General features: G+C 39.8%; 2 protein-coding genes across 3 annotated transcripts in view; both read right to left on the reverse strand.

Annotated features, from left to right (window-relative positions):
- Nucleotides 1-15,495, reverse strand: part of LOC127238815 (zinc finger protein 664-like) — a 120,686-nt gene that overhangs the window by 61,646 nt on the left and 43,545 nt on the right. The window lies entirely within an intron of this gene.
- LOC127238809 (zinc finger protein 420) lies at nt 2,086-10,270 on the reverse strand. 2 transcript variants are annotated; one of them, XM_051207551.1, is made up of 4 exons: nt 10,229-10,270; nt 9,218-9,344; nt 3,168-3,938; nt 2,621-3,052 (listed from the first exon to the last, which is right to left on the reverse strand). In XM_051207551.1, exons 1-4 carry the CDS (start codon nt 10,256-10,258, stop codon nt 2,757-2,759), a joined length of 1,224 nt encoding a protein of 407 aa, XP_051063508.1. In that variant the 5' UTR covers nt 10,259-10,270; the 3' UTR covers nt 2,621-2,756. The 2 variants fall into 2 exon arrangements, with proteins under 2 accessions (XP_051063507.1, XP_051063508.1); XM_051207550.1 differs by having other exon boundaries at nt 2,086-3,938.

The following is a 15,495-nucleotide window of genomic DNA, read 5'->3' on the forward strand; positions in this document are numbered from 1 at the left end:
TTACACCTTTTCTTCCCACGCTGAGCTAACATATGAGAGGTTCAGACCTGAGGCTGTATCACATGCACTTCATTGAAGCTCATGCCAAGTCATTAAAAATAAATGTTTTCTTTATTAAGAAATCCAATTACAGTGTTTGAGAAACACACCTGATGTGATTTTATAACAAAATGCACCTTACAGGAATTGGAGGAATGGTACTAAGATATGGAAAACAGAGAGATTATTCAGCATTTACAAAGAACAGACAAAATGCATTGGTGCACACTGTACAACACAAGTTTTTGAAGAACAATTTGACTTTCTTCTGATACCTATATTTATTTTTTTTTCCACATAGATCTTGTGGAAGACATCCAGGCATTGTTACTATATAAAGATAGTAATCACCAATTAAATGACTTTGCCAAGAATTTTCAACAAGTACTAATGCTTTCTTGTTTGGTTTCAATGCGTAGCCCTGGCTGGCCTCAAACTTAAGAGTTCTGCCTTCTCCTATCTAGTATTGGAATTAAAGGTGGTTCAAAATCCACACCTAGATCCGAAAATTTTTTCTTGCATATATTCACGACAGGCCAAGCAGTGGTGGCACATGCCTTTAATCCCAGCACTTGGGAGGCAGAGGCAGGTAGATCTATGAGTTCAAGGTTAACCTGGTCTACAGAGAGAGTTCCAGGACAGGCAGGGCTACACAGAGAATCTGTCTCAAAAAAAAGCAAATATTGAGGAAAATAGTTTTTTTGGGGGGGGCGGTGTGGAAGCACACCACACCTCACCCATAAGTGCATTCCTACTGCTACTCAAGAAAGTTCATTTGCATATGTGGTACACAATAAATTTTTCATGGGGCACTGATCATTCCGGAGTGATGCTATTGAGGGAATCTCTCTCACATGAGTACTCCAACAGCACCGAGTGGAGGAATAAATCTATTCACCAGTAGAATGAAGCCAGGATAGTTTCTGCCAGACTTCAGTTTGTATTCTTGTTTTATACTCCAAAACTATTAGGTGAAGCTAGCAAGCAAACAAGTGGGACTTTAATGGCAGTTATCTGGGACATTTGCTTTTCAAATACATGACTCTTGTCCAGTTGACAAGAGTCAGCCTTTGTGGTGTGACTTCCCTGACTCTTGTCTTGGGTTCATCAGCTCTAACACAACAACAATTGATATAAAATCACATAATCATTTTCTAAAGCGAATGATGCTTTTCAGTGTAATCTAATCAACTGTACTTATGTCATTCAATTTCAATACTTAGAATATAAAAATGTTTCCAAAGAACATTTTCCTATTTACTCAAATTGAAAAATCATGCCACTAAAATACATGACAATTTTGTGTGTTTGGTTTCCTTCTCTGTAATACAATGGCTTGTGTCTTATTATTTGTATATGAATCTTCTAGTATCACTATATTCTGTATTTTCACTGAGTATTTCCCAACTTTCTAGAGCATTAAAAATAATTTTCCTTAGAATTTTCTAGCATACACAAGCATACATGTTGCCACAGCCACAAGACCATTTCCATAAAGTTCCCATCTTCTTGCTATTGACAGGTTTTCACTCCACAATGAATATTTTGAAGGTGGGAAAAAGTCTTTCTTAAAGCATTTTCTTACTTTCCTTCAGGAAGAATTTTCAGATGTCTACTATTTTAGCACTACGCAAAGACTTTGACAAATTCAGTCCATTTCTTTGGGTTCCCTAGAGTAGAATTTCTAATGTGCATTGAGGTATAAATGTAGCACAGGGGTAGACATTTATATGATTTCTCTCTGATATGAATTTTCTGCTGTATGATATTTCAAGGAATAATTAAAGGGTTGGTGACATTTTTTAGATTAACACATATTGTCTTCAGTATAAATTTTTTTGAGGTTGAAAAAGTAAAATGTTTTAATGAAAGGCTTTGCACATTGTCACATTTTTGGAATTTTTCCTCACTATAAACTGTTGATGTTTCTAAAGATTTAAAAATTCCCTTAAGTCTTTTACAAACTTCTCATGTTCATAATGATTCTCTGGTGTGGAGACTGCACTTGTCCCTACCAGCAGAGCTCTGGAAAAAGCATATGCCACATTATTTACTATGGGAAGTTTTCTTTCCAGTATGAATTTTCTGATGTCTTCTAAGGTTCGCCAGTGTGGTAAAAGATTTGTCACATTCGTTACATGTGTACGGTTTCTCTCCTGTATGAATTCTGTAATGGATGGTAAGGTGTGACAAGTGATAGAAGGCCTTACCACATTCTTTACAACAATGAGGTTTCTCTCCTGCATGGATTTTCTCATGCGTTCTGAGAGATGAACATTTGGTAAAAGATTTGTCACATTCACAACATTTATAAGGTTTCTCCCCAGTGTGGATTCTGTAATGGACTTTAAGATGTGACAGTTGATAGAAGGCCTTACCACATTCTTTACAACCATGAGGTTTCTCTCCTGCATGGGTTTTCTGATGTGTTCTAAGAGATGAATGTTTGGCAAAGGATTTGTCACATTTCTCACATTTATAAACTTTTGCAGCATGAGTGCTCTCATGTCTCCTACAAGTTGAGCAGTGCGTAAAGGATCTGTCACATTCACTACATTTGTAAGGTTTCTCTCCTGTATGAATTCTGTCATGGCTTTTAAGACAGGACAACTGAGAAAAGCCCTTACCACATTCTTTACATCGGTAAGGCTTCTCTCCAGTATGGGTTCTGTAATGGACTTTAAGGTAAGACAACTTATAAAAGCACTTACCACACTCTAGACATTTGTAGGGTTTCTCTCCAGCATGAATTTTCTGATGTATCCTAAGGGTTGAACACTGTGTAAAGGACTTGTCACATTCCTGACATTTATAAGGTTTCTCTCCTGTGTGAGTTCTGTCATGTTTTCTAAGTTGGGACAATATATAAAAGGACTTACCACATTCCTTACATTTGTAAGGTTTTTCTCCAGTATGTATTTTCTCATGTGTTCTAAGAGTTGAGCACCGGGTAAAAGATTTGTCACATATCTGACATTTATAAAGTTTTCCAGCATGCATGTTCTGATGTTCTCTAAGAGATGAGCAATAGGTAAAAGACTTGTCACATTCCTGACATTTGTAAGGTTTCTCTCCAGTGTGGGTTCTGTCATGTTTTCTAAGTTGGGACAACATGTAAAAGGACTTACTACATTCCTTACATTTGAAAGGTTTTTCTCCAGTGTGAATTTTCTCATGTGCTCTAAGAGATGAGCACCGGGTGAAGGATTTGTCACATTCCCAACATCTGTAAAGTTTTCCCTCATGGATGTTCTGATGTTCTCTAAGAGATGAGCAGTAGGTAAAGGATTTGTCACATTCTTGACATTTATAAAGTTTTCCCTCATGGATGTTCTGATGTTCTCTAAGAGATGAACAATAGGTAAAAGATTTGTCACATTTCTTACATTTGAATGGTTTCTCTCCAGGATGGACTCTGTAATGGATTTTAAGGTCAGACAACCACTTAAAAGATTTGTCACATTCTGTGCATTTCCATTGTTCCTCTCCAACATGAGCTCTCTGATGTGTACTGAGGCTTGAGCAGGTCCTGAAGGATTTCCCACATTTCCTGAACTGGTGTGATTTTTCCTCATTATGTACAAGTTTTTGGGGAAAGCCAAAATATTTATCACATTCTTTATATTTGCAAGGTTCTTGTCCAGTGTGCATGCTTTCACGTCTACTGAAGTTGATTGATTCAATGTACTCATTCCCGTGATTTTGTATCTGTCTGTATTTGTAGCAGTTTTCTGTAGTATTGTTTGTTTTGCAGAGTGTCCATTCAGGGGATTCATGAAGCATTTTGTCAAGCTCATGACATTTAAATGACTTCTGCTGAACAGTCACATTTTCATAGATAATATGCTTTGAGCCTTCATCCAAGACCTCTTCTGAGTTATTGCACATCTGTTGGTTTTCTGGAAAATGAGCACAATTAGGGCTAATAGGGTTTGATGCATGATGAAACATATTCAATACCTGAGTTCTCTGAGATAAGTAAATACAATTCTTAGAATAGAACTCTCAGGAAGCCATTGCATGCTCAGAGAACCTCTACTCTGATCTCCATCACAGATAATAGCTTTCTTGTCCTTATCTAAATTGCATTTGAAAAAAAAATTAGACAAATAGTTGAAGAAACAAGAGTAAACTTTGGGAACAGAACTCTCTGATGAATTATATTTGAAATATGTTACTTTGCCTAAATCCTCCCTCCCCAGAAATGCTGTAGAACTATTTAACATTAAATTCAAAATATCTTCACTTAATATACTGCTATGCACATCCTTGCTCAAAATATTAATATTTCTTTTAAATTTAAAATTTTTCTTGATAGAGCTAGGTATGGTGAAGTATGACTTTAATCCCAAAATGTATCAGACAGAGGAAGGCAGATAGATCTCTGTGAATTCCATGCCAGTATGAACAGCCAGAGCTATATAGAGAGATCTTGTCTCAAAAACAAATAAAACATCTTGATAGAGATTTTTTTAAAGATGCATTAAAATCATCGAAAGTCATGGATGTAAAGAAAATATTTTTGCTAAATATCCAAGGCTGTAGATCAAAATGGGAGCAGGGGAGTCATGGGTAGTTGTTATGCTCTCTTTCTTTAAGACCCTTTGCTGTCTGACATCTACAACCAGCCCTGTGTTCCCTGTCTTTCCCTAAATAGAAATTCTCAAGGTCACTACTTTCTCTGATTCTAGGATTATTTTCTAGAAGGATCTTTGCGTGTTCTCCCATGGAGAAAGCCACTCAATGAAATATGGGGAAATGGCTATGAGAAAGGAAATTATAGAGACATCTTACTTCATGAACTCATGTCACAGTTATAATCTACAACATTAGCAAGGTGCCAGGATAGAAAAGTTCATATTTCATGCTAGCATATGGCACATAACAAAACCAACATTCCCTGACATTGTTCAGCAAGATCTCTAAAACAGGAGTTTGCACTACGTTAGAATAAGATATTAAATTTATAGGTGAGTAAGAAACAAGGATGATCATTTCTTGGATATTCAGTTTTTTTTCATTCTCTAATTAGAGTAATAAAATTAGAGGAAGTCCAAAATAGAAAGCCCAGTGTTGAAAAGCAACAAATTCTGTGTGAGATGAAGAGCAGAGAGAACTGGAACAGGGCACGTTCCAAGTCAACAGCAGAAACAGGGCTCAGAAAACTGAACACGGAACTATGAGAGATTCACCAGAAAAAAAAACAACATTTTTGCCATTGTCTCAACAACCAATACAGGACTAATTCTGACAGTATAAAATAGCAACGATGATACTTGATCAGAATACCAGTGCCACAGACACTGGAGACAAGAAAGTGTGTAGGATGTGGATGGATGTGTGTTTATATGAAATCACTTCATAACCAGACAAAATATTTTCAGGTTCTGGCTTTGACAAGCCCTGTAATATGTAAAAGTAATTATAAAGGATCATGACTGAAATTTATAATGAAATGAAAACAGTAAAAATTAATATGAAGAGTAAAGAAGTTACTAAGAGTTATGAGTAATACAGACTTCTGTGAAAAGTGTTAGTAGGTGGTTCACTTTCAGAGATTTTCTTAAAATAGAGCCAAAGTAGAAGATGCAAAAAAATCAAGCAGGGCCTAAGTCCTGCCCCAAAAGATGTGACAGACTTTGATGATTCCCCCAAGGAAGGCCACACTGTCCCTGGAGAGTGGATAGGGAGTGGGGTAGGGGAGGGAGGGGGTCAGTGGGGGCCAGGGGAGGGTGGGAGGGAGAGGGAGCTGGGATTGATATGTGAAATAAGGTTGTTTCTAATTTAAATTTTTTTAAAAAGAAAGAAATAAACCCTTTCCTCCACAAATTAAAAAAAGAAAAAAGAAAAGAAAAGAAAGGAAGAAAGAAAGGTGTAAAAATGCTTCAAAAATTGAGACAGAGTGGCTGGAGAGACGGCTCAGTGGGTAAGAGCATAGGGCATTCTCTCTTCTGGAGAACCCAGGCTGACTATGCATCACACACATGGCAGCTCCAACCCTCTGTAACTCCAGCTCCAGGGCATCCAAGGGCACCAAATACACAAGTAGTGTACAGTTATACATGTAGACACAGCCTCCATATATCAGAATCACATACATATGGGGCTGGAGAGATGGCTCAGCAGTTAATCACATTGACTGCTCTTCCAGAGGCCCTGGGTTCAATTCCAAGCACTCATATGGCAGCTCACAGCTGTCTGTAACTCCAAGATCTGACACCCCCACACAGACATACATGCAGGCAAAATACCAATGTACACAAAATAAGAATAAGCTGGTCGGTGGTGGCACATGCCTTTCATCCCAGCAATCAGGAGGCAGAGGCAGGCAGATTTCTGTGAGTTCAAGGCTAGCCTGGTCTACAAGAGCTAGTTCTAAGACAGCCTTCAAAACCACAGAGAAACCCTGTCTCTAAAAAACAAAAACCAAACCAAAAGGACAAATAAATTACTTTAAAATGTATACATAGATAACATTAAAAACTAAAATAAATTTAGAAAGAATTGAAACCAAAAAAGATTGAAATACACATTTTCTGCCATTAATCCATTTCAAGTCTGTGTATACAAAATATTGAATGAAGAAATTTTAAAATAGTATCTGTGGTGGTTTGGACGACAATGCCCTCCTCCACAGGCTCATATATTTGCAAGTTTTGTCTTCAGCTGACTGACTGAGAAAGGATTTAGGAGGCATGTCCTTGTTGGAAAAGTATCACTGGGAGTATACTTTGAGGTTTTAAAAAGCCAATACCAGGCCAGATGTGACTCTGCTTTAGGCCTTTGGATCATGATGGAGAGTGCTAAGCTACCATTCCAGCACCATTCCATCCTGCCTGCCATTATGCTCCCACTATGATGACAACGGACTAACCCTTTGAAACTACATGCAAACCTCCACTTGAATGCTTTCAAATGTAAGAGTTTCCTTGGCCACAATGTCACTTCATAGCAATAGTGACCCAAACAGCATTCATGGAGAGCACTTATACTAAAACTGGAATGAACACAGATTAGAACTGCCCCTGCACAAGGGTGAGACACAGAAAAAATCATGAAGCATTTTATATTAAGAAAATCAAATGCTGGTCAGTGGTGGTGCACGCCTTTAATCTCAGTACCCAAGAGGCAGAGGTAGGGGATCTCAGTGAGTTCAAGGCCAACTTGGTCTACAGAATTAGTCCTAGGATAGCCAAGGCTAAACAAAGAAACCCTTAAACAAAAGAAAAAAGAAAAGAAGGAGAAAAGGAATCACAAGAATATAGATAATAATAAAGAACTGAAGTATACATATGAGATGGTAGGCAAGGCAGCTAAAGAATTTTCTTATTGTTTTGTTTTTTGAAACAGGATTTCTCTGTGTAACAGCTCTGGCTGTCCTGGAACTGGCTCTGAAGACCAACCTGGCCTCACACTCAGAGATCCACCTGCCTCTGCCTCTGCCTCCCAAGTGCTGAAGTTGAAGGCGTGTGCCACCACTGCCCAGAAAAATAAAGAATATTAACAAAGAAGAAAAAAAAAAAAAGGCCTATTCCCTAGAAAGGATTTTATCAATATGGATGTATTTCATAGCATATTTTCCTAATACATGAAACAATCATTGACAGGAATGACAAAAATACGTGATAATTTTGGAACATTTCATTATCCAACATGTAACAATAGATGATGATATCAGACAGAATGTGAGGCCTGGAAAAACAGCATAAGACACTGATTATCCCCAGCAGCCCTACCTACACTCAACCACATGGTAGGATTATTCAGTCTATTTAAACTTAAAGGAACAAGCTGGAGGATGAATCCTGTCTGGGTAACAGAACAATCATTAAAAAAAGAAATGATGAATGCAACAGTATCGTGGCTCACACTTTTAATCCTAGCATTCAGGAGGCTCAGGCAGGTGGATCTCTGAGAGTTCGAGGCCACCCTGTTTGACAAATCAAGTTCCAGGACAGCTAGGGCTATTCAGAGAAATCCTGTCTCGAAAAACAAATGAACAACTATAGCAATGAAAACCATGTATTATTGACCTGAAGATAGAGAACTGAAGACAAGAATGGTTACTGAGACAGAATTCCTCTCCCTCTTAGTCAAATAAAATTACATTTGCATTCTAGTTATACTTTTCAAGATAATACCAGTGCGGTAAGAACACTGTCTTCTGACACTGACAGTAGAATGCATCTTGAGAACACTGTAGTAAGTTATCTAGAATTGCCTCTAGTGAGACCAAACATGGCAAAACCATTTTCTGGTTTTCCTTCCTCTTTAACTTGAGTCCCTCACTTCTGTCCTGTACATCCACTCACCCCTACCTTGTTTGGCCACCATCTCCTCTCTCTTCACATTCCAGAGCATTTGGATTCGCTCTATACAGGGGACCAGGTCTGCCTTGCATGCAATAATACCTGTGTATTAGAAAATGGTACACGATTTTGCTGGATTCTATCAAACATACTGAATAGTACTGAATAGTATGAGATAGTAGAAGAAGACTCTGGAAATGATCTGTCAGTCGTTATTTCATATAAGAATCTTAAAAATACTTATGGAAATCCCAAATAGATGGCTCAATGGCCAAAAGAACCCAGTTTGGGTTCCCAGCACCTGAGGAAGTTCACACCCCTCTGTAACTACAGATTCAGGGCCTTTTCTGACTTTGGCTGGCTTAGCTGGGCACCTTGAGCATGTGTGTACATGCCGGCTAACACCCATGCATAAAATAAAACATATAAAGCCTAAGAAAGACTTAGGGAGCACTTTCAGTTTGCAGATTGAGTTCTGCTTCCTGTTAAGACTGAGTCAATGCAATGATGGAAATGGAACTTCAGGATTTGGTGGGAATATTATCAGTCTTGGAGTGTATCAGACACAATAATAGAAACGGGACATGAGGATGTGGGTGGGGATATAATCAGTTTCTGAATGAATCAAATGCAGTGATGTAAATGGAACTTTAGGATGAGGGTGGAAACACCTGCTACTGGGTCTCTTTGAATGCACTGTGAATCTAAAAGGAAGGCTTCATCATGCCACCAAAAGGGAAAACATGGTGAAGACATCAAACACCGGGAAGAAACACTGATTAATATCAGCTGCCCAGAGAGTCTCCACGCCTACAAACTGGGTATATACCAAGGATCAGTTACAAATTCTGCGACAAAAATATCCTCACCCACAGAGACCAGGTTGCTGTAATTCTCCAACATCACATCAATGTACAAAGCCCTCTGAGCAGAGTCCAGGCTTTCCCACTCCTCCTGGGAGAAGTCCACAGACACATCCTGGAATGTCAACAGACCCTGAAATGAAAATAAATTTACCATGTATAGAGTACTTTCCTTGATACAAAGAATACAAGAAAAACTGAATCAATTTTCAGCTGTAAATGCAGGAGCACAGATATTCAATAAGATGCTTTCTGGAGTGATCACACTGCCTAAATGTGGGGAAACAGGATGATAGTATATTCCCAGACAACACTCTCCTGGGTGTCTGAATGTGCACTTTCAAAAAACTGGTTTAAGGAAATCTGATAGATCTCTCAAACAGCCTCTGGAGAAACATGGCCTTCCTCACTGATATATAAGATATACATACACACTCATCCTCTGTAGCTATCGAGTATTCACATATTTCTCTGATCATCAGTCATAGTGGAAAACATCTTCAGAATTGCAGGACTTAAATTCATTTACTCTTACAAATATATGGTGGGAAGGCTGTGTATACTTAATCAGGTAATATTTCTTTTAAAGATTTATTTAGCTGGGCGTTGGTGGTACACGCCTTTAATCCCAGCACTCAGGAGGCAGAGACAGGTGGATCTCTGTGAGTTTGAGGCCAGCCAGGTCTACAGAGCGAATTCCAGGACAGGCTCCAAAGCAATACAGAGAACCCCTATCTTGAAAAAAAAGATTTATTTATTATGTATACAGTGTTCTGCCTGCATATTTGCCTGCAGGCCAGAGAGGCACAAGATTTCATTACAGATGGTTGTAAGCCACCACGTGGTTCTTGTGAATTGAACTCAGAACCTCTAGGAAGAGCAGCCAGTACTCTAAACCTCTGGGTCATCTCTCCCCAGCCCCTTAATCAGTTAATCTTATCTATCAGAGGAACAGGAAAAACAAACATTTTAAATAGCATAAACACTGGATTAAAGGCCTGCAGCATTGACACTGACCTGGGATGTGTTTACTGGAGAACCAGCCATCTTTCCTCTTCTTGCACTATGTAGAATAGTGTCAAAAAGATAAACCTAAAATGTGTATTAAAAGCTGTTAGGAACAAAGCCATGTAAACAGTTCCAAACACTAGAATAATACCAAATGTCTTGTTATTATCCCTACAGCCAGGAGACTATTATTGCATTCAAGCAACATGTCTCTAACAGTTGGCAGAGAGGTTAAGTGCGTTTGAAGATAGTCGTGAATTAACAGGCCACTTCACCCAAACACACTGAAGATAATAAGTAGAGCAGACTATGCACACAAGAATGAGAAAAGAAAATGGATGTGTGTATGTGTGTGGGGGGGAGGCAGCTCAACAATTAAGAGCACTGATTGATCTCCCAAAGGATCCAGGTTCAAATCACATGGCAGACTACAACCATCTGTAACTCCAGGAGCTATGATGCCCTCCGGCCTCTGCAGGCACTGGGCTTGCATGTGGTATAATGATATACACACGAGCAAACACCCATACACATAAACTAAGATAAAAAACAAAAAACAAACAAAAACAAGACACAGAGAGGAATTTTCTGAGAGGACTCAGGAATAGATGTATATGGGAGAGTTCAGAATTAATAAATCAGGCACTGAGATCGAGGCCAGCCTGGTCTACAGAGTGAGTTTCAGGACAGGCTCCAAGCCTACACAGAGAAACCCTGTGTAAAAAAAAAAAAAAACTAATTAATTCATTAATTAAAACAAAACAAAACCGGCACAACCAGCAAAGCACAGTGACAGAGAAGGAAAAAAATAGTACCAATAATGCAATAATGCAACCACCAAAACAACACCAATAAAATTATAGGGAAGAAAAATCCAGAGGAAAAAATCCTAGCAACAAAGTAGAAAGAGAAATGTCACCTGATAAAGTTCAGTTCAACAAAAACTCATAATGGGATTCCTAAAGGAGCTATGAAGAAATGGAACATGGCTCAGTACAGCAAAGGACATGTGTATCACACCTAGGCCAACTACACAGTTCAGAGAGAAAAATGAACATCATTACCAGGAACACTGTGATAAGATGAAAATGCACACGTCTTCAGTTTCATTTAATGCCGATCTAGCAAATCTGAAAACTACGCTTTTCACAGAGATAAAACTCCCTACTGATAGCTAGGTGTGGTGGCATGTGACTTTAATCCCAGCATTTGGGAGGCAGAGGCAGGTAGATCTCTGTGAGTTCAAGGCCAGCCTGATCTACAAAAGGAATTCCAGGACAGCAAGGCTGTCACATAGAGAAACCTTGTCTAGAAAACAACAAAGCAAAACAAACAAAATACCTCTCAAAACATAAAAATTCCCCTGATAACAACATAAGAAACCTTAGATTTGATAAATGCTTGAAATAATAATGAGTAATGCAAAATGAACATATACAATCACTATTGTTTTTATCAGTAGCAAGGGTGTTGAAAAACCAATTAAGAAACTAACACATAAACTTACCTTAAAATACACCCAGTTGACAGGTATGGTGGCACAAGCCTGATCCCTGAGCTCAGGAGACAGAATCAGATAGAGCTATCTACACGACTTCAAGGCCAGATGATTTACGAAGTGAGTTCCAGAACAGCCAGAGCTACATACATATGAGACCCTCTCTCTCTTTTTCCCTGGATAGGGTTTCTCTGTAGCTTTGGAGATTGTCTTGGAACTTGCTAAGTAGACCAGGCTGGCCTTGAACTCACAGAGATCCACCTGTGTCTGCCTCTCCTGGGATTAAAGGTGTGCACCACCATCACCTGGCTCTGACTTTGACGTCTATTATGAAAAATTTAAGGCACTCAAAAAAAAAAGCAAAAAATATAATAAAGAAATGAATTTCCATGCACATTGACAGAGAAAAATGACACAGGACACAGTATAAATGGCTGTACTACCAACAACAGAGATTAATCTATTAAAGCTGTGACCTTAGCTCATCTACAGAGCCACATGACCAAACCGTACGATGGTAGTGGCAGAAGATAAATCGCAACCCAGGGCAAGGGAATAGCAGATCCAGAACCAGCTGAAGCAGCTGAGACCATCTGTAATTTTACCAAAATGTCAAAATCTTAAGCTGCAGGATAAGCAGTCTAACCACACAACATATATGAACCTGGGTCTGATTCTCTCCCCCAGCAATGAATCACAGACTTTCATGTGTGAGCTGGAAAAGTGAACCTGCAGAGTAGCGCAAAGGAGAAAAACATGTGGACATAGGGAACTGAATGGAACTACAGATCACTCGGCATAGACAGTACCACACTCATGGTCTTAAACAATAACAAATAAGGAGGGCAATGCAGGAGGAAGAACACAGAGATCAGAGATACACTGTTGGTAGGAATTCCAGTTCACTTCAGCCATCATCCAAGTAAATGTGCAGCTTTCTCAACAACAAAACAAGCAAAAAAAAAAAAAAAAGGGAGGGGGGGATTCAATTTCTCCAGGTCATTCTGTTCCAAGTAAGGCTTGCCAATTGGCTGTAAAAGCAATGTTTTAAGTAAATTAAATAAATCCGTAATGTAATTCAGTATCTAACAAATATTTTTCTTTTTCTATCCTTACTCTACTTCAATTCTCCAATTCCAGTCTCTGTACAAAACCCTCTGAGCAAGGTCTAGGCATTCCTCCTCTTCCTGGGAAAAGTCCACAGCAATATCATTGAATGTCAACAAACTCAGAAATAAGAAAGCAACACTTTGAGTGGGATAGTGATGGTGCACAGCTTTAATCCCAGCACTCAGGAGGCAGAGACAGATGGATCTCTGAGTTTGAGGCCAGCCTGGACTAGAATTTCTGGACTCCCAGGACTGTTACACAAGAAACTCTGTTTCAACCACCCTCCCAAAACAGCAAGAGTTTGGCCATGTGTCCTTCTGAGTGCTATTCTTGAACTAAGGAGACAAAAGAAAATAAGAAACCTTGAACGCATGGAGATACATCTGCCTCTGTCTCCTGAATCCTGGGATTAAAGGTGTGTGCCACCACTGCCCAGCTTCTACGGCTGTGGCTAGTTTTCGAATTCTGATCTCCAGGCAAGCTTTATTAGGTTGAAAGATTTTAGTTTGCAGAGCAAGGATGTAGGAAAGGGGCAGGAGAATAATTCTTGCAAGCAGAATATAGAAAATCATAAAGAATGGATATTGACATGGGAGAAAAGAACAGAAATTATGAGAACAAGAAAGGTTACTATAGTGATGGAGCTAGTGGTTGTATGCTAGGCTGATCTTGTTAAATAGGGCTAGTTACTGAATCATCAAACTTTTGTGGAATAACTGAAGGCTCTAAATGTACAGCCAAGAGAAAGCCAGAGTATGAAAAAAGTTTCTCTCAGGTCTTGGCCCACAACAAGGAATAGGCCCCCAACCCTGGAACAAATGATTCGGAGATGAACAGCCTTGTCTGGGTCACTCCTGGCCAACTGACAGTCTGGGGACTTTCCAAGTCATTCTATGGTTTATCCTTTGAATAAGAACAGGTCATACCTGGGTGACCTCTCAAACATGAGATCATACTTTGTAATCAATCACCTTGTGCCCCATGCATGTATGCTGATTTGTGGTCTTCTCTATAAAAAGAACCTGGACCCTTTGAGGGCTGTGCAGCTTTCCCCGAGATTGCTGTCACCCGAGTGCACTCGTTCAATAAACACCTCTTGCTTGTTGCATCTCCTGGTTTTGGTGTTTGTGTTGCCGGACTCTCCGACCGGCCCATCAGGACCCCGGAATTAGGGTCCAACAAAGTCATAAATAAAATATCACCACATAGGTGATCTGTCACAATTATTCAAGTCTTTACTGAGGTGCTTGCTGTTCTAACAGTGCTTTATAACGATGGACATACTGTGGCACTGATAGCCTTGCTCTCAGCATCCATAAGGTGTCTCTGAGTTACAAGGTGCAACATTAAGACCTTCACACAAGAACACAAAATATAATGTGTATATCTCGGATGGAAAATCAGTGATAAAATTCTGCATAGTAAATACACACAACCATGGCTAAAATATATTTGTGAATCAAACAAACCTACAGTCGATCCTTAAGTGATTAATATCTAACAAGCACTTTAGGTTGACAATTCACAAGTTCTAAATGCCACTCTCTGGAATAGGGGAGTGGCAGAACATGACAGTTGAGAAGCATTGATGTAAAGTTTAAGAGCTGTGTTGTTTCAGAAGTAACAAAGAGAACGCTGTTAGAAATACCAATATATAAATTAAATTCTGATTATTTTGAAGAGACTATTTTGAAAATCATAAAAGAAAAAAATCAGGATCAGTCTAGTTTATACGATCTGAAATTTATCAGCAGTAAATTTTAGTGAGAGCAGGGTTCTTATGTACAGCAGAGAAACTGCTCACATCCCCGGTCCCCTCCCTCTTGGGTCCCATCCCCGCAGCTCCTCTCACCTGGGAGGTTCCAGGGCCGCCGGGCTGCGGTTCCCGCCACTGTGCTGCTGACTGCGCAGCGACTGCAGCTCCGGAGTTTGCAGGTCCCCGCGGCACCCGCCGTGTCCTCTGCACTCACGTCTGCTTAATGTGCTTCCCGAAATTCCTTAAGGAATGGCGAATTCACTGTGCCTGTCGCCGTAGGGGCTCTTAGCCTACTGTGGTCCCGCCCACTATGCAATTTGCTCACTTTCACCCATCCCCGCCCACTTACTTCCTCTTTCCGCCCAGTTTCCCAAGCCAGCCCAGCTGTGCAGGTGACCAAGGTCCTCTGGGCAGCGCCCTTGACATTGGTGACATTCCGGCTAGGCTGTGGAACCCGGTTCCTCCCCTCTGCACTAGCAATGGCTTGTGGGAAATCCTGCCGCTTAGGGAAAATTGCTTCTCTGCAGGCAGGTTAGCTGACTCTGTTCGGCAAGCTTAAGACAATCAAAATATGTCACTCTTGCCAGGTGTGGTGGCACAGGCCTTTCATTCCAGCACTAGGGAGGCAGACGCAGGTGGATACTTAAGATCGAGGCCAGCCTGGGCTACACAGGGGGAGTTCCAGGACAGCCATGACTACACAGAGAAACTGTGTGTCGAGGAAGGGGTACCACTCTATCTATCTATCTATCTATCTATCTATCTATCTATCTATCTATCTATCTATCTATCTATCTATCCACCCATCTATCTATCTATCATCTATCTAGGACAAGGATATGAAAAGCTGTTTAACTGTCCTTGGGCTCAGCTTTGGACTAAGATCAAATAAGTATGTTGCAGCATTTTGTT

This window comes from Phodopus roborovskii, unplaced genomic scaffold (genome assembly GCF_943737965.1).
Source record: "Phodopus roborovskii unplaced genomic scaffold, PHOROB, whole genome shotgun sequence".
NCBI classification, from domain to species: domain Eukaryota; kingdom Metazoa; phylum Chordata; class Mammalia; order Rodentia; family Cricetidae; genus Phodopus; species Phodopus roborovskii.

Excerpts from the sequence above, each read along its gene's own strand:
- LOC127238809 (XM_051207550.1), bottom strand. The coding sequence starts at position 10,258 with ATGGCTGGTTCTCCAGTAAACACATCCCAG. Across the intron at positions 9,345-10,228 it reads CTCCAGTAAACACATCCCAG|GGTCTGTTGACATTCCAGGA; the intron begins GTCAGTGTCAAT and ends TTTTCATTTCAG. Across the intron at positions 3,939-9,217 it reads CAGCAACCTGGTCTCTGTGG|AAAACCAACAGATGTGCAAT; the intron begins GTGAGGATATTT and ends CTCATTTTCCAG.